The sequence below is a fragment of the Oryctolagus cuniculus genome, chromosome 18, assembly GCF_964237555.1.
Source record: "Oryctolagus cuniculus chromosome 18, mOryCun1.1, whole genome shotgun sequence".
Taxonomy (NCBI): domain Eukaryota; kingdom Metazoa; phylum Chordata; class Mammalia; order Lagomorpha; family Leporidae; genus Oryctolagus; species Oryctolagus cuniculus.
The window spans coordinates 18,450,937-18,475,690 of NC_091449.1; the positions used below are offsets into that span (position 1 = coordinate 18,450,937).

The 24,754-nt window shown below is 47.5% G+C and overlaps 1 protein-coding gene across 1 annotated transcript in view; it reads right to left on the reverse strand.

The window, feature by feature from the left end:
- The window catches only part of LOC138846465 (USP6 N-terminal-like protein), a 29,797-nt gene extending 7,221 nt beyond the window's left edge, over nucleotides 1-22,576 (reverse strand). Inside the window, exons 1-2 of the mRNA XM_070062419.1 lie at nucleotides 21,387-22,576; nucleotides 8,112-8,270 (exon numbers count right to left, since the gene is read on the reverse strand). Coding sequence (XP_069918520.1) covers nucleotides 8,112-8,270; nucleotides 21,387-21,521 — 294 coding nt within the window. The 5' untranslated portion in view covers nucleotides 21,522-22,576. The remainder of the gene's footprint in view (nucleotides 1-8,111; nucleotides 8,271-21,386) is intronic.
- Nucleotides 22,577-24,754: the final 2,178 nt, after the last annotated feature.

Consider the following 24,754-nt stretch of genomic DNA (forward strand, 5'->3'; position numbering starts at 1 on the left):
AGAAATGCAAGATATGGATTTCAAAAAATTTATGATAAGAACATTTAGAAGTTTTCACAACACAACATATCAAAACTTATGGGATACAGCAAAAGCAGTATTGAGAGGCAAGTTAATAGCAATAGGTGCCTATATCAAGAAATTGGAAAGGTACCAAATAAATGAGCTTTCAGCGTGTCTCAAGGACCTAGAAAAACTGCAGCCAAACCACACCCAAATCTAGTAGGAGAAGAGAAATAATTAAAAGCAGAGAAGAAATTAACAGGATTGAATCCAAAAAAAAAAACATTACAAAAAATCAGCCAAGCGAGAAGGTGGTTTTTTGAAAAAATAAACAAAATGGACACCCCATTGGCCCAACTAACTAAAAAAAGAAAAGACCCAAATCAATAAAATCAGAGATGAAAAAGGAAATGTAACAACAGACACCATAAAAAAGAAATAAAAAGAATCATCAGAAATTACTACAAGGACTTGTATGCCAGCAAACAGGAAAATCTATCAGAAATGGATAGATTCCTGGACACATTCAATCTACCAAAAGTGAACCATGAAGACATAGAAAACCTAAATAGACCCATAACTGAAACAGAAATCGAAACAGTAATAAAGGCCCTCCCAACAAAGAAAAGCCCAGGACCAGATGGATTCACTGCTGAATTCTACCAGACATTTAAAGAAGAACTAATCCCATTTCTTCTCAAACTATTCAAACAATTGAAAAAGATGGAATCCTCCCAAATTCTTTCTATGAAGCCAGCATCACCTTAATCCCTAAGCCAGAGAAAGATGCAGCACTAAAAGAAAATTATAGACCAATATCCCTGATGAACATAGACGCAAAAATCCTCAATAAATTTCGCGCCAATAGAATACAACAACACATCAGAAAAATCATCCACCCAGACCAAGTGGGACTTATCCCTGGTATGCAGGGATGGTTCAACATTTGCAAATCAACCAATGTGATTCACCACATTAACAGACTGCAAAAGAAAAACCATATGATTATCTCAATTGATGCAGAGAAAGCATTCGATAAAATTCAACACCCTTTCATGATGAAAACTCTAAGCAAATTGGGTATAGAAGGAACATTCCTCAATATAATCAAAGCAATTCATGAAAAACCCATGGCCAGCATCCTATTGAATGGGGACAAGCTGGAAGCATTTCCACTGAGATCTGGCACCAGGCAGGGATGACCACTCTCACCACTGCTATTTAACATAGTTCTGGAAGTTTTAGCCAGAGCCATCAGACAAGAAAAAGAAATTAAAGGAATACAAATTGAGAAGGAAGAAGTCAAACTATCCCTCTTTGCAGACAATATGATTCTTTACTTAGGGGATCCAAAGAACTCTACTAAGAGACTATTGGAACTCATAGAGGAGTTTGGCAAAGTGGCAGGATATAAAATCAATGCACAAAAATCAACAGCCTTTGTATACACAAACAATGCCATGGCTGAGAAAGAACTGCTAAGATCAATCCCATTCACAATAGCTACAAAAACAATCAAATACCTTGGAATAAACTTAACCAAGGACGTTAAAGATCTCTACGATGAGAATTACAAAGTCTTAAAGAAATAGAAGAGGATACCAAAAAATGGAAAAATCTTCCATGCTCATGGATTGGAAGAATCAACATCATCAAAATGTCCATACTTCCAAAAGCAATTTATAGATTCAATGTAATTCCAATCAGGATACCAAAGACATTCTTCTCAGATCTAGAAAAAATGATGCTGAAATTCATATGGAGGCACAAGAGACCTCGAATAGCTAAAGCAATCTTGTACAACAAAAACAAAGCTGGAGGCATCACAACACCAGATTTCAGGACATACTACAGGGCAGTTGTAATCAAAACAGCATGGTACTGGTACAGAAACAGATGGATAGACCAGTGGAACAGAATAGAAACACCAGAAATCAACCCAAACATCTACAGCCAACTTATATTTGATCAAGGATCCAAAACCAATTCCTGGAGCAAGGACAGTCTATTCACTAAATGGTGCTGGGAAAACTGGATTTCCACGTGCAGAAGCATGAAGCAAGACCCCTACCTTACACCTTACACAAAAATCCACTCAACATGGATTAAAGACCTAAATCTACAACCTGACACCATCAAGTTATTAGAGAACATTGGAGAAATCCTTCAAGATATTGGCACAAGCAAAGAGTTTCTGGAAAAGACCCGGGAGGCACAGGCAGTCAAAGCCAAAATCAACTACTGGGATTGCATCAAATTGAGAAGTTTCTGTACTGCAAAAGAAACAGTCAGGAGAGTGAAGAGACAACCGACAGAATGGGAAAAAGTATTTGCAAACTATGCAACAGATAAAGGGTTAATAACCAGAATCTACAAAGAGATCAAGAAACTCCACAACAACGAAACCAACAACCCACTTAAGAGATGGGCCAAGGACCTCAATAGACATTTTTCAAAAGAGGAAATCCAAATGGCCAACAGGCACATGAAAAAATGTTCAAGATCATTAGCACTCAGGGAAATGCAAATCAAAACCACAATGAGGTTTCACCTCACCCTGGTTAGAATGGCCCACATACAGAAATCTACCAACAACAGATGCTGGCGAGGATGTGGGGAAAAAGGGACACTAACCCACTGTTGGTGGGAATGCAAACTGGTCAAGCCACTATGGAAGTCAGTCTGGAGATTCCTCAGAAACCTGAAGATAACCCTACTGTTCGACCCAGCCATCCCACTCCTTGGAATTTACCCAAAGAAATTTAAATTGGCAAACACAAAAGCGGTCTGCACCCTAATGTTTATTGCAGCACAATTCACAATAGCCAAGACCTGGAACCAACCTAAATGCCCATCAACGGTAGACTGGATAAAGAAATTATGGGATATGTACTCTTTAGAATACTATACCGCAGTAAGAAACAATGAAATCCAGTCATTTGCAACAAAATGGAGGAATCTGGAACACATCATGCTGAGTGAAATAAGCCAGTCCCAAAGGGACAAATATCATATGTTCTCCCTGATCGGTGACAACTGACTGAACACCAAAAAGGAAACCTGTTGAAGTGAAATGGACACTATGAGAAATGGTGACTTGATCAGCATAGCCCCGACTGTTAACAACTTAATACATTATCCCCGTTAGTATTTTTTTTGTCTGTTCTACTTAATATGACTGGTTTAATTCTGTAATTAATACAGTTATTCTTAAGTGTGGAAATTTAACTGAAATGTGATCCCTGTTAAACATAAGAGTGGGAATAAGAGAGGGAAGAGATGTACAATTTGGGACATGCTCAAGCTGACTTGCCCCAAATGGTAGAGTTAGAAACATACCAGGGGACTCCAATTCAATCCCATCAAGGTGGCATGTACCAATGCCATCTCACCAGTCCAAGTGATCAATTTCAGTTCACAACTGATCATAATGAAAGGACTAAGAGTCAAAGGAAGCACATAAACAAGTCTAGTACCTGCTAATACTAACCGGTAGAACAAATAAAGGGGAGAGTGATCCAACATGGGAAGCGAGATACACAGTAGACTCATAGAATGGCAGATGTCCTAAACAGCACTCTGGCCTCAGAATCAGCCCTAAAGGCATTCGGATCTGGCTGAAAAGCCCACGAGAGTATTTCAGGCATGGAAAGCCAAGACACTCTGGCAGAAAAAAAAAAAAAAAAAAAAAAAAAAAAACTAAATGAAAGATCTCTGTGAGTGAGATCCCAGTGGAAAGAACAGGTCTTCAAAGAAGGAGGTACTTTTCTCTGAAGGGAGGAGAGAACCTCCACTTTGACTATGACCTTGTCTAAACAAGATAGGAGTTGGAGAACTCAAAAGGCTTCCATGGCCTTGGAAACTCATGACTGGAGCATAGGGAGATTACTGATGCCATAAACAGGAGTGTCAATTTGTAAAGTCAACAACAGGAGTCACTGTGCACTTACTCCTCATGTAGGATCTCTGTCCTTAATGTGCTGTACAGTGAGATTTAATGTTATAACGAGTACTCACACAGTATATTTCACTTTGTGTTTCTATGGGGGTGCAAACTGTTGAAATCTTTACTTAATGTATACTAAACTGATCTTCTGTAAAAAAAAAAGAGAAATTATCAATTCCCAACTTGACTCTCACTGGGATGAAACATGACAATAGGTCTGATCTGATTTCATCATCATTTAAAAATCATCTATTATTTTTCACTTTATGTTTCTGTGTGGGAGCAAACTGTTGAAATCTTTACTTAATGTATGCTAAACTGATCTTCTGTACATAAAGAGAATCGAAAATGAATCTTGATGTGAATGGAAGGGGAGAGGGAGTGGGAAAGGGGAGGGTTCTGGGTGGGAGGGACGTTATGGGGGGAAGCCATTGTAATCCATAAGCTGTACTTTGGAAATTTATATTCATTAAATAAAAGTTAAAAAAAATATTTTTTATTTTATTTATTTTTTTTGACAAGCAGAGTAGGACAGTGAGAGTGAGAGAGTGAGAGAGTGAGAGAGTGAGAGAGTGAGAGAGTGAGAGAGAGAGAGAGAGAGAGAGAGAAAGGTCTTCCTTTTTCCGTTGGTTCACCCCCCAAGGGGCTGCCACGGGCGGCGCGTTGAAGCCGGTGCACTGTTCCAATCCGAAGCCAGGAGCCAGGTGCCTCCTCCTGGTCTCCCATGCAGGTGCAGGGGCCAAGCACTCAGGCCATCCTCCACTGCACTCCCAAAGCCACAGCAGAGAGCTGGCCTGGAAGAGGAGCAACCGGGACAGAATCCGGCGCCCTGACTGGGACTAGAACCCGGGGTGCCGCCGCTGCAGGCAGAGGATTAGCCTAGTGAGCCACGGGGCTGGCCAAGAAAATCTTTTTCAAAAAAGATAAATAAAGGACCAGTGCTGTGGTTCAACGTGTTAGGGCCTAGGCCTGTGGTGCCAGCATCCTGCATCCCATGTGGGTGCTAGTTCGGATCTTGTCTGCTCCACTTCCAATCCAGCTCTATGCAATGACCTGGGAAGGCACCAGAGGATTGCCCGGGTGCTTGGGCCCCTGTGCCCATGTGGGAGGCCCAGGGATGGTTCCTGGCTCCTGGCTTCAGGTCAACTCAACTCTGGCCATTGCAGCTGGTTGGACAGGGAAGCAGTAGATGAAAGACTTCTCTCTCTCTCTGTCTCTCCTTCTCTCTCTGACTTTCAAATAGATAAATAAATCTTTTTTAAAAAGATAATTAAAGTTTTAAAACTGTAGAAGGAATGATGGAAAAAGTGAACCTCACCGTAGCAAATTCAGAATGCCTGATAGGGCCTGGCACTGTGGTGTTGCAGGTAAAGCTGCTGCCTGCAGTGCTGGCATGGCATACGGGTGCCAGTTCTAGTCCCAGCTGCCCCACTTCCGATCCAGCTCTCTGCTATGGCCTGGGAAAGCAGAAAATGGCCCAAGTCCCTGGGCTCCTGCACCTGTGTGTGAAACCCAGAGGAAGCTCCTGGCTCCTGGCTCCTGGCTTTGGATCGGCGTAGCTCCAGCCGTCGCAGCCAGTTGGGGGGTGAACCAGTGGATGGCAGACCTCTCTCTCTCTCTGCCAACACGCACAACCTCAGTCTGATCATGAGAACATCAGGCCAAGTCAAACTGAACATTCCTCTGCAGCATAACTGACCAGGACTCTTCAGAAGCGTCCAGGCCATGAAGGAAGAATGAAGAACTGTCCCAGACTCAGGGAGACTAACCAGACAGGACACTGGAGGCAAGCTGGAGGCCTGGCTCAGACCCTGGACCAGAAAAAGGAAACCAGTGGGAACACTGCAACACTCCGGTGAGGGCCAAGGACACTTTAGTTAGTACACTATCTTGCTTTGTAAACCACACACAGGGCTCTTTCTGCATGACCAATCAAGCACACGATGCACACAACAGAGAGCATAGCTCTGGCCCTGCTCTGGGTGGGGATAAAGACCCCAGCTACTTCCTGTGACACACCTCTCTCCACACTGCTGCTTGCACCAACACAAACTCACATCCCAGGGCCCCAGTGAGGTGACCTGTGCTCACCACCTGGCACTGCCTGCTGCAACATCAGTTACCTGTGACAAATCAAAACACAAGCTCCCTGGGGCGGTGATTCTGAGATCACTGCGTCTCCACAGGCTGGCACAGAGAGGGATCAGTACATGTCGGCTAAGCCAACAGTGTAGGGGCAGCTGTGGGGAAGTGGCTGCTATGGTCCTCACTCTGCCCACTAGAGCACCCATTCGCCACCTCCCATTTGATCTCTATCGACTTAACCTTTCTACATCTCGCCTATGCGAGAAACCAGTATTTAGAAGGAATAAAAATAAAATAAAAAGTCAAGATCAGAATAATATATTTTACATTTCTCTTGTTTGGATCTATCACATTTGCTACCACCATACTTCAAGAGTTATTTTAGTTTTTTAAATGTTTATTCATTTTTATTTATTTGAAAGGCAGAGCATCAGAGAGGGCAAGAGAGAGAGAGAAATCTTCTATCTACTGGTTCACTCTCCAAATGTCTCCAACAACTGGGCCTGGACCATGCCGAAACCAGGAGCCAGGAACTCCACTCAGGTCACCCTCACAGGTGGCAGGTACTCAGGATTCGATCCACCATTTGCTGTCTCCTAGGGCATTAGCAGGAAGCTGTCCTGGAAGTGGGCAGCCAGGACTTACATCAGGTACTCCAGTATGGAACCAAAGGTGCCCCAAGCAGTGGCTTACTCGGCTGTATCACAAGATCCATTCCTTCCAAGAGTTGTTTTACAGATCAAATGGGGGGGGCAGTGCTGTTGTGCAGTGGGTTAAAGCACCAGCCTGCAGTGCTGGCATCCTATATGGGCACTGGTTCATGTCCTGGCTGCTCCTCTTCTGATCCAGTTCTATGCTATGGCCTGGGAAAGCAGTAGAGGATGGCCCAAGTCCTTGGGTCTCTGCACCTGCGTGGAAGACCTGGAAGAAACTCTTGGCTCCTGGCTTTGGATCAGCTCAGCTCTGGCCACTGCGGATTTTTGGTGAGTGAACCAATGGAAGGAATGGATTCGCTCTCTCACTGACTATCTACTTCTAACTCTTAACAAAAAAAAAAAAAAAAAAAAAAAAAAAGATCAAATGAGGAAGTATATAGAGAACATTTACCCCACAGCCTGGACATAATCAATGTTCAAAAGTAGTAGTTATTTTTATTTTTACTAAGAAAGGTAGTATCTACACTACATCTAGATAATTACAGGGGGCAGGTATTACGGGGTACCAGGTGGAGCCACCGTCTGTCTGTGAAGCCTCCATCCCATTATGGGCACCGGTTCATTTCCAGGCCGCTCTACTTCCAATCCAGCTCCCTGCTGATGGCCTAGGAAAAGCAGCAGAACGTAGCCCAAGTGCTTGGGCCACTGCTACCACCATGGGAGACCCAGATGGAGCTCCCAGATTCCACCGGGCCCAGAACCAGCCATTGTGGCCATCTGGGGAGTAAGCAAGTAGATAGAAGATATTTCTCTCTCTCTCTCTAACTCTGACTTTCAAATAAAAAAATTACAAGGATAAAGTACAATATAGCAGTTCTAAAACTATTCACATAAAAAATACTTAATGAGCTTTTCTTTTTTAACAAATATTACATTTCTAATCAGATAAAGTCAAATAACTGAAGAGAAATATCAATCTAAAATAACAGGTAAATCAGTCTCTCTCCACACACACACAATAAACACTAAAGAGATACCCAACTTTGCAAGTGAAAAAATGCAAGTTAAAACAAGAGATCATGTTCACCCAGCAAACAAGCAGAAATTAAAAAGCCTATTAACAGGGCCGGTGCTGTGGTGCAGCAGGTAAAGCCACTGCCTGCAGTGCTGGCATCACATATGTGTGTCAGTTCAAGTCCTGGCTGCTACTACTTTTTATAAGTTGCTTTTTTAAGTCAAAAGGCACAGAGCTCAGGCCCGGGAGGGGGTGCCAGAGAATACTACTCACAGCCAGTTTGACCAGCACCAACTCACAGGCTGCCTCCTGCAGAACCCAGACCTTCAAAACCTGCTTACGGGTAACTGATGGCACATAAATAAATAATAAAGATACAATAAATAAAGTGCATTCAGATACATACCTGTCCTTCTTCCAACACTGATGGTTTTATTTCTGTATCTTTACACATGCTGTTATAGAAGCCATTCATGGCGCTATTTAGTTTTTGATAGTCGACTTCATGATCCAAAAAGGGACTACATCCTTTTATAATAACCCAGAAGCAATCTGGGTCTTCAACCTGCAGAATTTTTAAAAGATTATAAAATCATGCATGATTTCTTTTAAAACCAAATAAACCTCAGAACCATGTAACTTTCTAATTTAAGTGATCTATCATTTTTGACAACTACCTTTATCTTAAATGGTCATACCAAAGAGCCAAAGATAAAATTTAAAACATGTAATCAATAATATGTAATTCTCAATTATGTATTACAACTCAAAAAGCAATCAGTTCTATTTGGTCTCCTGTAGCTTAAAAATATAAATATTAAAAATATTCTTATTATTAAAATACCTATTAAAACATCCATATATATAAAAGGTTCAGAACATTTTTAGTATTCTTTTTGTGTAAGAAAAATAAGTATGAATATATATACAGCCTGCTCATATTTTTTAAATGACAGCAGATGAACCAAAACAAATACAGATTACCTCCTACAGGAGAAAAGAATGGAGTAGAAAGAATAAGGATGAAACTTCGACTGACTTCTCTGAATGGGTCTTATCTACTCTTGTTATTAGAAACCAAGATTTTAGCCGGCGCCGTGGCTCAATAGGCTAATCCTCCACCTTGCGGCGCCGGCACACCGGGTTCTAGTCCCGGTTGGGGCGCCGGATTCTGTCCCGGTTGCCCCTCTTCCAGGCCAGCTCTCTGCTATGGCCAGGGAGTGCAGTGGAGGATGGCCCAGGTGCTTGGGCCCTGCACCCCATGGGAGACCAGGAAAAGCACCTGGCTCCTGGCTCCTGCCATCGGATCAGTGCGGTGCGCCGGCCGCGACGGCCATTGGAGGGTGAACCAACGGCAAAGGAAGACCTTTCTCTCTCTGTCTCTCTCTCGCACTGTCCACTCTGACTGTCAAAAATAAAAAAAAATAAAAAAAAAAAAGAAACCAAGATTTTTATTGTTAGGGAAAAGAATTATAAAATGGAAAATTAAATTTTTAAAAAGATTTTATTTATTTGAGAGGTAGAGTTGCAGAGAGAGGGAGAGACAGAGAAAAAGGTCTTTCATCCGCTAGTTCAATCCCCAAATGCCCACAATGGCCAGAGCTGGGCAGATCCGAGACCAGGAGCCAGGAGCTTCTTCTGGGTCTCCCATGCAGGTGCAGGGGCCCAAATACTTGGACCATCTTTTACTGCTTTTCCAGGCCATACAATAGAGCTGGATAGAAGAGGAGTAGCTAAGACATGAACTGGCGCCCATAAGGGATGCCGGCACCACAGGCAAAGGCTTAGCCTATTATTCCACAGCACCAGCCCCCCAAAATTAAGTTTGATTGACAACATCACTAAGAACCCATGATTTGGGGCAGACGCTGTGGTGCAGTGGGTTAAAGCCCTGGCCTGAAGCGCCAGCATTCCATATGGGTGCCGGTTCGGGTCCCGGCTGCTCCACTTCCAATCCAGCTCTCTGCTGTGGCCTGGGAAAGCAGTAGAAGATAGCCCAAGTCCTTGGGCCCCTGCATCCACGTGGGAGACCTGGAGGAAGCTTTTGGGTTCGGATTGGCACAGCTCCGGCCGTTGTAGCCATCTGGGGAATGAACCAGCAGATGGAAGAACACTCTTTCTGTCTTTACCTCTCTCTGTAACTCTTTCAAATAAATAAAATTAAATTTTAAAAAAGAACTCATGATTTTTTTTTTTTTTTTGGACAGGCAGAGTTAGACAGTGAGAGACAGAGAGAGAGAAAGGTCTTCCTTCTGTTGGCTCACCCCCCACATGGCCGCTACAGCCAGCATGCTGCGCCGATCTGAAGCCAGGAGCCAGGTGCTTCCTCCTGGTCTCCCATGCAGGTTTTGGGCCCAAGGACATGGGCCATCCTCCACTGCCTTCCCGGGCCACAGCAGAGAGCTAGACTGGAAGAGGAGCAACTGGGACAGAATCCAGCGCCCCAACTGGGACTAGAACCTGGGGTGCCGGCGCCACAGGCGGAGGATTAGCATAGTGAACCACGGCGCTGGCCAGAACTCACGAGTTTTCAGAGGTTTTCCCTAACTCTGTCTACTGAAAAGGTATGGAAGCAGAAACACCCAGAGATATGGAGTCTAAGTTACCAGTGGCAGGAATAGAAGAGTTCATCTTAGTAATCGTATTATTTTTCTGAATGTTTGACTATTCTCATAATAAATAACTGGAAAATGAACAGCAGTCATTCTGGCAAGGGCAAAATAGTGTATAAGTTACACACACAGCACAATTATGAACCCTGAAAAAACACAAAATAAATGAAGAGCTAGCATAAGCAACAGACACTGGAGAGCTGACCCTCGAAAGAAGGAACTTCACTGGGCACTATCCCAGAACACCTCCCAGTTGTACAGAGTGGCAACAATGCAACACAAAGTCACACTGTGGCTCGGGGAATCAGAGCTGTCAGTGCCAGTGAGGATTAGGGGGAGAAATTCTGAAATAGAGCCATAGAGGGAGCCCTGATGTCTGCACATCAACACCCCTCCCACCCTTGCCAAGTCCTGAACGGCAATGGGGGAGACAGCAAGGAGTACTGAGTAAGTGAGCAGTGCAGGGCTCAGAGGAGCACGCAGTTACAGCTGCTGCCCCTAGAAACAGCACTCCGGGCATGTGGCTCCATTCAGTCCTTCGCACTCAGAGACAACCAGATTCCGGCTTCCAGCAGCACAAGGCCACAACCCTGGGATGACTGCAATTATTCATTAAAGTGCTCACTTGAGTGGTGAGCATGTGGCCTAACAGTCATGACACTCACTGAATCCCCCCGCCAGAGTGCTAAAGATTCAATATTCAGTTCCAGCTCCTGACTCCAGCTTCCTGCTAATGCAGAGCCTGGGAGGCAGCAGTGATGGCCCAACTGGGTTCCTGCTACCCATGCAGGAGACCTGGAATGGGTTCCCTACTGCCAGCTTTGGCTTCAGTCCAGTCCTGGCTATGGTAGGCGTTTGGGAAGTATATCGGTAGATAAGAGCTATTTCTCTCCCCCACCCCCTGTCACTCTTAAATAAAACTGATAAATAAATAAGCAAGCCTGCCTGCCTGCCTGCCTGCCAGAGAAAGCTCCACAATGCCAGAAGAACTGACTGTTCAGGCTATCATCTGAGGCAGGCCCCAACCTTCCGTTCTTAGAGGCTTCACTCAAAAAAGCTTACAAATCTGGAAGTGTGTCCCTGCTCAGTAGCCACTCCTATGAGGCCAGGGCCGCCATGCCAGTTTCTGCAAGAAGACAGCGTGCTAACTTCCATAACTTCCAGCTAGCACACACAGCTGGGATCACCGCATTTACCCTGAATGACCTCTTCTCACTCTTCCCTTGAGCTGTGCCAACCCCAGCCCTCCCTTTAAAACACCCAGGCACCTCCGCACCACTGGTAATGGAGCTCAGCTCTCCTCAGGAGGTACTGAATAAAATCTGTTTTCACTGCTTTAACTAGTCTCTGGCCTCCAAACAAAAAACAAACAAACAAACAAACAAACAAAAAAGCCCGGACACTCACCCCAAGGAAAGAGTGGAGCCCGCCAAGCAGAGGGCGGGAAGCAGCTCAGGGTTCAGTGCCGGAGCAGAGCCCTCCCTGCAGAACAAGAGCGTGTGCTCTCACGGCAACAGCCAAACAGGGTGCAGGAACCGAGCCTCCCCAAGTGTGGCAGAGGCCTTTGTCTTTTACTTAAACTTGTTTCTAGCTGACACCATTGAAGTTGTGCTAGAGGCTTTCCCAAGGTCCAAAGAAGAAAGAGAAATCTGTCCTGGGAATGAAATGTGGCTGTCATCTGCTTACCTATGAAGGCTTCAACTGTAATCCCTATTGGCTTCTATGCAACCATTACAGGTTCTGCAATGATGCTAACCCTTGCCAGACAGCAGGTGACTAAATGAAAAATGGCCATTTAACAGATCTCAGGTTGATAAAACTGATTTCCAGTTTTATAAAAAATAAAATTCCATATAAATGTAGTTCTGACATCAATTCAGACAAAGTATGATACAATGCCAGTATCTTCAGTCATCTGTAAAGGGCTCATGGCCCCTTCCCCATTCCTTCTGTCCTCAGCCCACCCCCTCCCCATTTCCTCCCTTCCTTCTGACAACCAGTGCAACCTCCTCTGGTTGGGGAACCAGGTGCAACCTCCCCCAGACTCCTTGCAAAACAACTAATTAAATAGATGAGCTGCACAGGGCAGCTTTCTAATTAGATTTGAGGAAAGTTCCCAAGGCTTCCCAGAGCCCCCTAGTTCCACTTTCCACCAGCTGCAAAGTCTTCTCCCTCCCCCACAGCGACAGTGGCAAACTCCCTCCTTAACCAGATAAAACCCCAGCCCGAAGTGCACTCCAGACCAGACTTTTCTAGAACAGGATGCTTCTCCCTCTTTGCCTTAATGAAGTGACCTGTCTCCGTTGATGTCAGTTCTCTCATCCCGGGGTGGCGGGGGGGGGGGTACAAAAGGCCAGAACCCCAGCTTTTCCAACCCTAACAATCTGTGTAGTTGCTAAATATCAATCTGTTTTTTTTTTTTTGACGTAAGGTTAAAATCTGATCCTCTGTAAAAGCAATGAGGTTGATGAAATACATAAGTGTTAATAGATATTTGGGAAAATAGTCTTTTTGTATCCTACTGAGATAATCCTTGTCTCATTAAGTTCTACTTGTTTAAAAACAGCTGAGTTCTAAAAGTTTCAAAGTTTTAAAAGTCTGTTTAAATATGGACTTGTTTTACATGTCAAGCATAGAAAGCTAAGACACTGTGGCAAAAAATGTTCTACATGAAGGATCTCCGTGAGGCCCCAGTGGAAAGAAGCAGCCATCAAAAGAGGATGTACTTTTCTCTAAAGGGAGGAGAGAACTTCCACTTTGCTTATGGCCTTGTCCAAATACTGAGAGTTGTGGACTCAAAAGGCTTCCTTAACCTATGCAGCTCATGTCAAGAGCCTCAGGTGGTTACTGACGTCATAGATAAAAAAAATTAACACTCTTAAGATTTCTTTATTTGAAAGTCAGAGTTAGAGAGGTCTTCCATCTGCTGGTTCACTCTCCAATTGGCCGCAATGGCCGGAGCTGTGCCAATCTGAAGCCAGGAGCCAGCGCCCATATGAGATGTCGGCGCTTCAGGCCAGGGTGTTAACCTGTTGCACCAGAGCCAGCCCCATTAATTTTTTTTTTTGTCTTTTCTTTTCTTTTTTTTTCTTCCAACAGGCAGAGTGGACAGTGAGAGAGAGAGACAGAGAGAAAGGTCTTCCTTTTTGCCGTTGGTTCACCTTCCAATGGCCGCTGCAGCCGGCGCACCGGGCTGATCCGATGGCAGGAGCCAGATACTTATGTGCAGATTGTGTGTCTATATAAAAATTATTAAAAACTGCTAAATTAACACAAATTACCTTTCTGGTGCACCTGACTTAAATAAATATGATAAATAGGCTGTTCTCAATTTGTTGGTAAAGAAAAACTAAAAAAAAAATTTTTTTTAAGTCATTGACATGTTTGCATTTGGGTCTGCTGGTCAAACAAGTTGCACTTGTGTTAGGTATTTGCAACCATAAAGGTATACTATTTATCTAAAAACAATATAGTTAGAGGTATAATACAGTGCTCATTGCTCCCTCTAAAGTCCAAGTTAAAGTTGTTCTTGGCAAATTAATAACAAAATTTATAGACAAATTAGTGAAACCATCTTCATGTTTTGATCTTACTTAAAGAACATAGCTCTCCTCATGGGCACTGCATTGTTTCAAAAAAAAAAAAAAAACTGTCAAAACATGCCTGTGACTACAGACTTCTAGCTCAGCCACCAAAGATTAAGGACAGAACGCAACAACCCCTTAACTGACATCTTAGAGGATGCCTCTGTGGTCTGCTTTAGCAGGAGGAATGTAAAGATAGCTGTCAAGCCAACTAATAGCTACTTTACACAAAAAGACCCAGTGAGGCCAGTCCATCCCAAATGGCATCAGGCTTCAATTTGGAAAGCCAGGAGATGGGGCAAACAGCCATCCTGAAAAAAGCCAGCCTCTACCAAATTTTGTCAAGAGCTGAGTGAATGGAATTGCCTTGGGGCTGAAGGGATCCCAGGTTAGAACCACAGATCCTACTGGCTCCAAGCTCAAAGAGCCCTTTACTCTGCCAGCTTCCAAGATAACTACTGCCATTGAGGGCAAGGCCTCGGGTCAGTACAGGCAGGACTGCAATCTTCCTTTCAGAAGTGCCGCCTCTTCTGTACTAACCTCCTGTTCAAGCCAGCTCTTCTCCCAGGCCGCCTAGGTAATGGAGTCAACAGGGCGTCTTCCCTCAAGAGGTTCACACCTTTCTTATGATGTCTCTTCCACTATCCCATGTAAAGACAGAGAGAGGTCGGGCCTCATACGTACCTGGCCAGGCCTACATGCCTCTCTCTGTGAGAAAACCTGCTCCTGGTTTAGAGAACACATTTCTTAGGTACTCTAATAACGATTCAATCTTTTTGTTTTAGATCCTGTTGTATCTAATTTGCTTGTTAGACCTGCAAATTCCAGACTTAGAAAGCCACAAAGTGGGGAAAAATCCTCTATTGTAAAAAAGCCTTCTCGGGGCTGGCGCTATGGTGCAGCGGGTTAACACCCTGGCCTGAAGTGCTGGCATCCCAGATGGGCACTGGTTCGAGTCCCAGCTGCTCCACTTCCGATCCAGCTCTCTGCTATGGCCTGGGAAAGCAATAGAAGATGGCCCAAGCCCTTGGGCCCCTGCACCCGCGTGGGAGACCGGGAAGAAGCTCCTGGCTCCTGGCTTCGGATCAGCTTAGCTCTGGCCATTGTGGCAAATTGGGGAGTGAAACAACAGAAGGAATACCTTTCTCTCTGTCTCTCCCTCTCATTGCCTAACTGTACCTCTCAAATAAATAAAATCTTTAAATCAAATAAAAAAGCCTTCAACCAGATAAAACAAACCCTTAGAAATAAACAGACCCTTGTTCCATCCACCCCTACTACAGTCAAAGTCCTCAAGATAGCTCCCTGGACCCACCACAACAGACAGGCAGGTGGGCTGAAACTGGAGTGCAGCTCAAATCCAGCAATACCGTACAAGCTGAGCCTCTCAAACAGGAGGGTCAGCCCTAAAGAGACCAGCAGGGCCGGTGGCTGCAGAGAAACTCCGGAAGTGGACTGACTTACCCAGGGCCGGAGCTTGAGGGAACAGCTGCCCAATAAAATAAATGCAGCGATCCTTTAGTTTTTGTCTCTTTAGATTGGTTTTAAAATTTTAAGCAACTTTTGTATACAAATAGGTGATGAGGACAAGATCATAAAAACAATTACTGATCAAACGAAAAAGGTCACCCTTGGGGCAGGGGTTGCCCATCCACCTCAGCAGAGGGCCCAACTGGACCCTCAGCACCATGGGCTATGCGCCTTGAGGGGTGGCTGACAGTAATGGAGGCTGTTCATGAGATGCTGCACAGTGCTGGGGGTGGGATGCCCCCTAGCACCTGTGGGGGCCATAATTAAGAAACGGCTGTTTTCCCCTGAAGTGCTCTAGAAACACAACGCAATTCCAACAGGTTTTACTGGTTGATTTTTGCAGGGAAGGGGTGGTTACAAATCAGCATGCTAATAATGAGCTCCTCCTTGGAAAGACAAAGGAATTAGGGGCTGGTGCTGTGGTGCAGCGGGTTAAAGCCACAGCCTGCAGCAATGGCAAACCATATAGGCATCAGTTTGAGTCCTGGCTGCTCCACTTCCGATCCAGCTCTCTGCTATGGCCTGGGAAAGCAGCAGAAGATGGCCCAAGTCCTTGGGGCCCGGCACCTGCGTGGGAGACCTGGAAGAAGCTCCTGGCTTCAGATCAGATAAGCTCTAGGCATTGCAGTCATTTGGGGAGTGAACCAGCAGAGGGAAGACCTCTCTCTCTGGCTCTACCTCTCTCTGTAACTCTCACTTTCAAATAAATAAAAATAAATCTTTGGTTAAATAAAATCAAAGGAATTCGAACAGCCTAAATAATCATGAGAAAGAAGAACACAACTGGAGGACTCACTATCCGACCTCAAGTCCCAGTCTCAGCTGTGAGACTACAGCCATCAGGCGAGGGTGGCGCTGGAGAAAGCACAGGTGCTGAGCTCCATAGGACACACACACACAAAGGGACACACGCGAACATGGTCAGCTCCTGTTTGATAAAGGCACACAGGAATGCAATGTACACAGTATACTCTTTTCAACAAATGGTCCTGCAGCAATTAGATACCCACATGCAAATAAAACAAAACCTCCATCCATTCCTGACCCCAAACAAAAAAATTAAGTCAGATGGATCACATAGCTAAATGTGAAACTCCTAAAAGAATAGGAGGCAACCTTTGTGGCTAAATTAGACAAAGATAACATTACCAAAAGTATAATTCATAGAAGCAAAGACTGATAAATTAAAGTCCATCCAAATTAAAACCTTCTGCTCCTTGAAAAACATAAGAGAAAGGAAACTGGGAGGAAGTATTCACACATCATACATCTAACAAAGAACTTTGTAATATATAAAGAACTTTAAGGAGTTCATAATTATTAGAAGAATGTACAAATCTTAACATATACCTCACCAAAGATGGCAAACAAGCTGGTGACAAGGAAATGCAAATTAGTACCACAATGAGATACCATTGCCCACCTACTAGAATGGCTACAATTTGGCATTTTGACTGTTGGGGTGATTTCACGATGCTATGCATTTTTCAAAATACAGAAGTCTACACAAAAAGGAATGAATTTTTCTGTAAATAAATTATACATCAATTAAAAAATAGGGGTGGGCTTTTGTCATAGCAGTGAATCCTCAGGCAGGGTCTGCGTTCCACATGGGAGTGCTTAGGTTTCCGTGCACGTTCTGATGCCGATTCCAGCTTGCTGCTAATCAGTGCACACTCTAGGAGGCCTCTTGACCATGGCTTGAGTGACTGGGTCCCTGTCCTCAGTGTGGGGGACTCAGGGTGAGTTCCCAGCTCCAAGCTTTGGCCTGGCCCCGCCTTGGCTACTGTGGGCATCTGGGGTGTGAACAAAGGGATGGGAGAGCTCTGTCTCTCCTTGTGTCTCTACCTTTCAAATAAATAAGAGTTTGGTGGGTGTCCCAATATTGATACTATTTTCCACACTTTTCTGCATCTCCAATGTATTTTCTAATAAAAAGTTAAAATTTTTAAATTAATCTGAATTTTTAAAAAAGATTTACTTATTTATTTCAAACGCAGAGTTAGAGAGGGAGGGAGGCAGAGAGGGGGGCAGAGAGAGATCTTCCACCCACCAATTCACTCACTCCCCAAATGGTTGCAATGACCAGGGCTGGCCCAGGCTGAAGCCAAGAGCTTCATCTGGGTCTCCCACATGGGTGGCAGAGGCCCAAGCACTTGTGTCATCTTCTGTTGCTTTCCCAGGCACATTAGCAGGGAGCTAGATCTTAAGTGGAGCAGACGAGATTTGAACAGGTGCCCATATGGGGTCCTGACATCACAGGTGGTAGCTTACCTTGCTATACCACAATGCTGGCCCCAGCATCAATTTTTTTTTTTAAAACATCTTGTCCTCTGACGTGGCATAACTTATGTAGCATTTTTACTAAAAGTGTCTAACCTAAATATATTAATTATTGAGGAATACTTTGCAAAGTGACTGCCCTTATTCTTCAGAAATTTCAGTATCATCAAAGATAGACCAATGTACTGCCTGAATGAACTCTACAAGGCCATGACAATTAAATGCAGTGTGTAGTTCTGGGTTCTTTATCAGAAAAAACAAGCTACAGTAGACCTTATGAGGACAAAGGGAGTACAGACTGTGTATCAGGTAACAGTGTTGCACCAACATTAAATTTCTCAAGTGTGATGATTACATTATAGTTCTATAAGAGGAAGGCTTTGTTCCTAGAAAAATCACTTAAGTGCTCTGAGTTCTAGACTCATTCTCAAATGGCTCAACCAAAAAAGAAAAAGTAATTTTTACATACACATATTTCTGAAGTGCAAACGCAGCAAAGCGTTACCAACCAGTTAGTGTGGGTGTAGTACACACAGGCATTCATGATGCTGTTTTGTGTTTGAAAATTTTCCAAAGAGTAATTTAGGAAAGACGTTTACAAATCATTCTTAGGGGTGGGCATTTGGGGCAGCAGTCAGGTCACGGCTTGGGATACTCAGAGTGCCTGGTTCACATCAAGGCCACACAACCACCAATCCAGCTTCCTGCCAACATGCCTACTGGTCAGGCAGCAGATGATGGCTCAAGCACTGTGGCGCTGTCACCCATGTGGGAGACCAGGACTGAGCTCTAGGCTCCCAGCTTTGGCCTGGCCCAGCCCTGGCTGCTGTGGGCATTCTGGAGTAAACCAGCAGATGGAAGAACTCTGCTGACCTGTCTTCCCAATGAAAATACATAAATAATTTTTTTTATTGTTAAATGTTGAGGCTGCTAGAATTTTTTTTTTTTTAATGAAATCTGCTCCTAAAACCTGTAAAATGCAAGCCAGGCCCAGTTTTTGCAGACAGCAACATACAGAGTTCTAGTTGCCAGTTCCTCCAGGAGCTTCCCAGGGAAGGCCGAGGACTACTGCTTTCTGCCACTCTCCAAGGCCACGTGCCCAGCCATCAGGGTGCTACGGCCTCCCAGATTTCAAACACAGAAGTGTGTGGCCCGGGCTGCTTTCCTCATATATGCTGTGTGTACTTATGTATTTGAAAAGCAGAGTGACAGAGAGAGACGGACAGCAAGAGCAAGGTGGGGGATGGGGAGAGAGCTCTTCCATCTGCTGGTTCACTCCCCAAATGCCCACAACAGCCAAGTCTGGGAGGAGGGAAGGAACTCCACTCTGACCTCCTACACAGGGGCAGGGGTCAAAGTCCTTGGGCCATCATACGCTGCCTTCTCATGTGAGCACACAGGAAGCTGGACCAGAAGCTGAGCGGTCAGATCTAAACAGGCACCCTGAGGTGCGATGCAGACATCACACGCGGCACCTAACCAGCTGGGGCGTGCGAGCCCTCCTCACGTTCCTGGCAGCCAACAGCTCTTCTCTGCCCTCCTTAGCCAGGAGAGGTCTCGGCCCCGCCAGATGTGGCAGAGTCTCCTGCAGGCCGGACTCTTCAGGAACAGCACAGCTGCCCTGCTACAGGGCTCCTGGTGATGCGGCTCTCCAGGTACAGCTCTCGCCTCTGTCTGCGTCACCCAGGGAGGCCGCTGTCTTCTGGGTCGCTGCTTCTCTTCTCTGCCGGGTTCCTGTCTCATGACCACCAAGAACCAGTTTGAGTCCCACCTGTTCCACTTCTGATCCAGCTCCCTGGGAATGTGCCTCGGGGTCCCAGTGCTTGGTCCCCTGCCACCCACATGATAGGCCCGGATGGAGCTCCTGGTTCCTGGCTTCAGACTCTGCCAGATCTGGCTGTTGCGGCCATTTGAGGAATGAACCAGTGGATGGAAGACCTCCCTCTCTGTTGGTCTCTGTCATTCTGTTCTTCAAATAAGTTAATCTTTTTAAAAAGTCGTGGCAAACTCCAGATAAAATTCATCCTTTTGGGCAATTTTAAGTGTACAGTTCAGTAGCATTACGTAGACTGGCACTGTTGTGCAACCATGAGCACCAGCCATCTCCAGAATTCCTCACCTTGCAAAACTGAATCTGCCCTGTATGCACAAACCCAACCTCTGGCAGCTGCCATTCAACTCGCCCACAGAATCATACAGCACGTGGGCCTTTCTGCTTGGCTCACCTCACTTCATATGACATCCTCATGTGTAAGAGGACACCTCAAAACTAAACAATGTGAAAGCTAAATAATTTCCCATCCTACATGCACACCACCCTGAGGGTACCCCATCACCTGTTGATGGGCACAGGGTGGGAGGGGGCACCGTATCCATGGAAATGCCACATCAATCTGGATCAGGACAGCCGGAACCTGGACCTCACTGGGGCACATACTCCTATAAGGGGCAGAAGATTTGCTCCAAGGATGAGCCAGGTCGCAGTCATAAGTGGAGGCCGGGCAGAGCTGAGGGGGGACATAAGCTGGTTCCAGGGCCCAACACACACACGGGTTCCCAAGCAGGAGGGCACGAGTCCAGCACTTCTTGCCCAAGTCCCGCAGCCACGGGCGTGCACGTGGCACGATGGGTGAGAGCCCTTTCACAGGAAGGAATTGGGACTGACATATTTAGGACTGATGGAGAACATTGACTAGTGCAGAGGAGCCTCCCAGGGAGACCTGAAATCCCTTCAAAGTCTGAGAGCCGAGGCCGACCCCATGGCTCACTTGGTTCATCCTCTGCCTGGGGCGCCAGCGAACCATATGGGCGCCGGGTTCTAGTCCCAGTTGCTCTTCTTCTAGTCTAGCTCTCTGCTGTGGCCCGGGAGTGCAGTGGAGGATGGCCCAAGTGCTTGGGCCCTGCACCCGCATGGGAGACCAGGAGGAAGCACCTGGCTCCTGGTTTCTGATCGGCGCAGCACGCCGGCCGTGGCGGCCATTTGTGGGGGGGGGGTAGTGAACCAACGGAAGGAAGACCTTTCTGTCTGTCTGTCTGTGTCTCTCACTGTCTCTAACTCTGTGAAATAAATAAAACAAATTGAAAAGTCTGAGAGCCAGGCCTCCTTGCAAGGAGTCAGCGGCTTCGGGGGTGTGTGACGCTCTGGTCGGGTGAATCCACAGAACACAAACACCACCCATCCCCCTCCTTCGCGGCGCCCCTCCCCATCCCACACCCTGGCTCCGGTTTGTAAACTCTCCTCCAGCGCCTCCCCTCCGGCTTCCTCGGGAGCCCTCCCGGCACCTCAAGTCTCCAAGGTGGCGGCCCATGCCCGCCCCGGGGACCAGGACACCCGCGTGAGGAGAGGGCGGCGTGGGGGGGGGCGGGGGGGTCCCAGAAGCCGAGCCCTGAGGGCTGCGGGCGGCGGGGGAAGGGCGGGAGCCAGGTCCAGGGTTCCCCGCGAGGGCCCTAACCTAGGGCGGACGTGGGCTGGGGTGTGCGGGGCACCGACACACCTGCCAACGTGCCCGAGTCAGGAACGCACACCTAGTGCGAGACAGCTCGCAGCAACCGCCCTCCGGGGTCGTCGGGAACAGCGCACGCGCCCCCTTCTGAAGCGACCCCCACCCGCACTCCAGCCTCCCGCCTGCACCGACCCGGGCCCGAACGTCCCTGCGCGGGCCGCTTGCTCACCTGGAGCACCAGGACCTCGAGCATCTTCGCCGCGCCTCTGGCCCGCTCGCCCTGGACGACGCGCCCGGCTGCGAGCATGGCGGGCGTGGCGAGCCGCGCGGCCACCGCCGCCGCCCCGGGGGCGGCCCCTGCCATCGCGCCGGACGCCTCAGGCCTCTGCGGGGGCCGCGCCCACCAGCTCGACGGGGACTCCAGCTTCCTGCCCTGGACGCGCCCCCGCCTGCAGGCCGGCCGCCACGCCCCCCAGTGCCGCGCCTCGTCTTCCCACCCGACGCCGCCGCCGCGGGCGCGCTCTGGGCTCCTCGTCGGCTCCACCCCGCGCCCCCGGCCTCTCGTAATGGCGCCCGCCCCCGCGCCGGCCTCCAGGCGTCCAGAAGCCACGTGGGCGCCCAACGGCCCCGGACAACGGCCGGCCTTGCGCAGCGCCGCCGTGCGGCGGGGAGGGGCGTGGGGGCCCCGCGGTCCTGGGCGCGCGGCTCGCTTCCTGGGCCGCGGGGCGCCCGGGGGCTTGGGGACCTGGGCTGGCCTCCCCGCCGGGAGCGCGCGGGGCCTGCTGGGCTGTCCACCCCCAGCGTCCAGCGGGCCGCGCTCCCCAGGTCTCTGTGCGGGGCTTGCTTGTCTTAGCGGAAGTGTGCACGACCCCGTCCTCTGAGTGGGCCGGGGTCTGCAGCTCCTGTGACTGAAGCAGCCACCAGAGTTCTCACTTGGAAGGCTCTGTCCCTGCACCCAGAAGAAGCTCCTGGCTTCTGATTGGCCCAGCTCTGGCCATCTGGGGAGTGAACCAGCTGATGGAAGACCTTTCTCTCTGTCTTTCCCTCTCTCTCTAACTAGCACTCAAATAAATAAATAATATTTTTTTAAAAAATGAAAGAAACCTCGACACCCCCCCCCCCAGGAAGCTTTTACAGCTGAATTCCTTAGTATTTCAATGGGGGGTGGGGGTGGGCGCAAGGTTTCTTAAGCTCTATGTGGAAATAACAAAATAGTGGAAGACCAGATTAGAGAGAGCATGGGAATTGTTAGGTTCTGTACTGGGAGAGCAAGATGTTCAGGTAAGCCTCCAGTTTTAAAAAAATAAGCTCGGCTCTCTCGGTAACTGACTTTCAAGTAAACCTTTAAAAAAAATAAAAATTCAAGGAAAAAAAAAAAGCTTGATTCTACAGGGCCCACAGGTGTGTGGTGTGCGCCTGCGAGTTAGGCAGGAAGCTACTGATGGGGAGCATGGTGTTCACCTGGTGCTGGGGGGGGGGGCGAGGAAGCAGGCTACATACCTGGCAGGACAGCACACCTGTCGACAGGTGAGACGTGGAAGGTCCCGAGCCTGAAAGGAGGTGGAGAACACGGGCAGGCGATGTGCCAGCGCGGTGGCTGGAGCCCCTGCGTGGGGTGTCCGTCTGCACTTGGGTTCAGTTTCCTGCGATGTGCATGAGAAGCAGCAGGGGAAGGCCCAGGTGCTTGGGTTCCTGCCACCCACGTGGGAGATGCAGCTGTATTTCCTGCTTTCAGCCCAACTCGGCCCTGCTACTGTGGGCACTTGGGGAATGAACCAGTGGATGAAAGATCTCTCTCTCTCTCTCCCTGCCTCCCTCCCTCCTTCCTGCTCTCTCTCTCTCTCTCATTTTGCATTTCAAATATATAAAATTTTTTTAATGAAGAATGCAAAGGACAACCTTTGTCTTTTTTTCTTTGATTAACTCATGCTGCAAAAGGTGATCCTGAAACATTGTCACAAACCTGCTTCCAGAAAGTGGAACTATTTGTACATCACAGTGGCCTTACCAAGCCCAGGGTCTTTGGCTCACTTGCAGATAGAAATTGACAAGGGGCCAATATGCAACCCAGAAGGGTTTATGGGGCGCTCATGCTCCAACACACGGACAGCACAGCAGGGTGAGCTTCCATCAACTTGCTGTCCTATGGGAGCCGAACAGGTGCTTTCATGGGGGTGGGAAGGCGTGCCTGTTCCCCCAGTGCACACGGCACTTCAATCTGGCTCAAACCCCTGGGCACAGGACACCATGTTGCACCCAGCTAGGTGATCTGCACAGGCACCGCTGATTTGGCTTTCACTCATTTTGCACACGACACACCACAGCAATGGTGCTTGATACCATCACCCCGGAAAGTTCACATGAGGCCATTTTCGGCATGCTTGAACGTTCAGGAGTCCCTACCAGGGCAGCAGGGGTCACTGCCGGTTAGGATCTGACACTCCTCGCTCCTGATTGGTTTGGAGCTAGAAATGGACACGTGTCCAGTTGTGAGGAGCTTGATATTTTTCTAAATGAGTCCTGTTTCTCTCCTGTTGCACTGGGATGGATACTCAAAATGAGGCTGCAGCCACCCAGTCTCTTAAGACTGCAGAGTTTCAGAATCTGTACCTGTAACCTGCTCCCCCCTCCCCCAACTCTGATGCTAATGGGAAGATTTTTTGTTTTTTAAAAGACCTTGCACCATTGTTTTGGACATTTGGTGCAGCAGTGAAGACACAGCTTGGTATGCTGGTAGCCCCTATCAGAGTGCCTGGATCTGAGTCCTGGCTCCACTTTGAATTCCAGCTTCCTGCTCGCCTACACCCTGGGAGGAAGTAAGTGATAGCCCAAATATTTGGATCCCTGTCACCCACACAGGAGACCCAAATTGAGTTTGGGGCTCCTGGCTTCAGCCTGGCCCAGCCCTGGCTGTTGCAGACATTTGGGGAATGGATCAGTGGCCAGGAGATCTCTGTCTCTCTGCCTTTCAAATAAACAAATGTAAATAAAAATTCTAAAACTTTACAACATAAAAAGGTAGAAAGAGAACAAGGTTGTGGAAAAAAGGAAGACGTAGTATGGTGCTGCCATATCGTCCCCATTGGGTGTCTGGGCCACTTTGGAGCAGAGCAGCTGGGGTTCAGGCTCTGTGGTCTGTAGGAACCCCAGAAGAGCCCAGGGAAGAGTTGGCCACGTTAAGTGGAAAAAGAAAGCAATGACTGATTACAATGACTTTGCATTTTGGGTCTGGATTTGCCACTCCTTTCCTGATGCGAAGACACCTAAAGCTTAAGAAAAACATTGGGGGCAGGCCCTTGGTGCAGTGGTAAAGCCGCTGCAGCCACGTCCTATATTAGAATACCTGAGTTCAGGCCGGCATCCTGGCTCACTAGGCTATTCCTCCGCCTTGCAGTGCTGGCACACCGGGTTCTAGTCCCTGTCGGGGCACCGGATTCTGTCCCGGTTGCCCCTCTTCCAGGCCAGCTCTCTGCTGTGGCCAGGGAGTGCAGTGGAGGATGGCCCAAGTGCTTGGGCCCTGCACCCCATGGGAGACCAGGACAATTACCTGGCTCCTGCCTGTGGGGAGCAATCCGGACTGGACTAAGTTACTGAAAT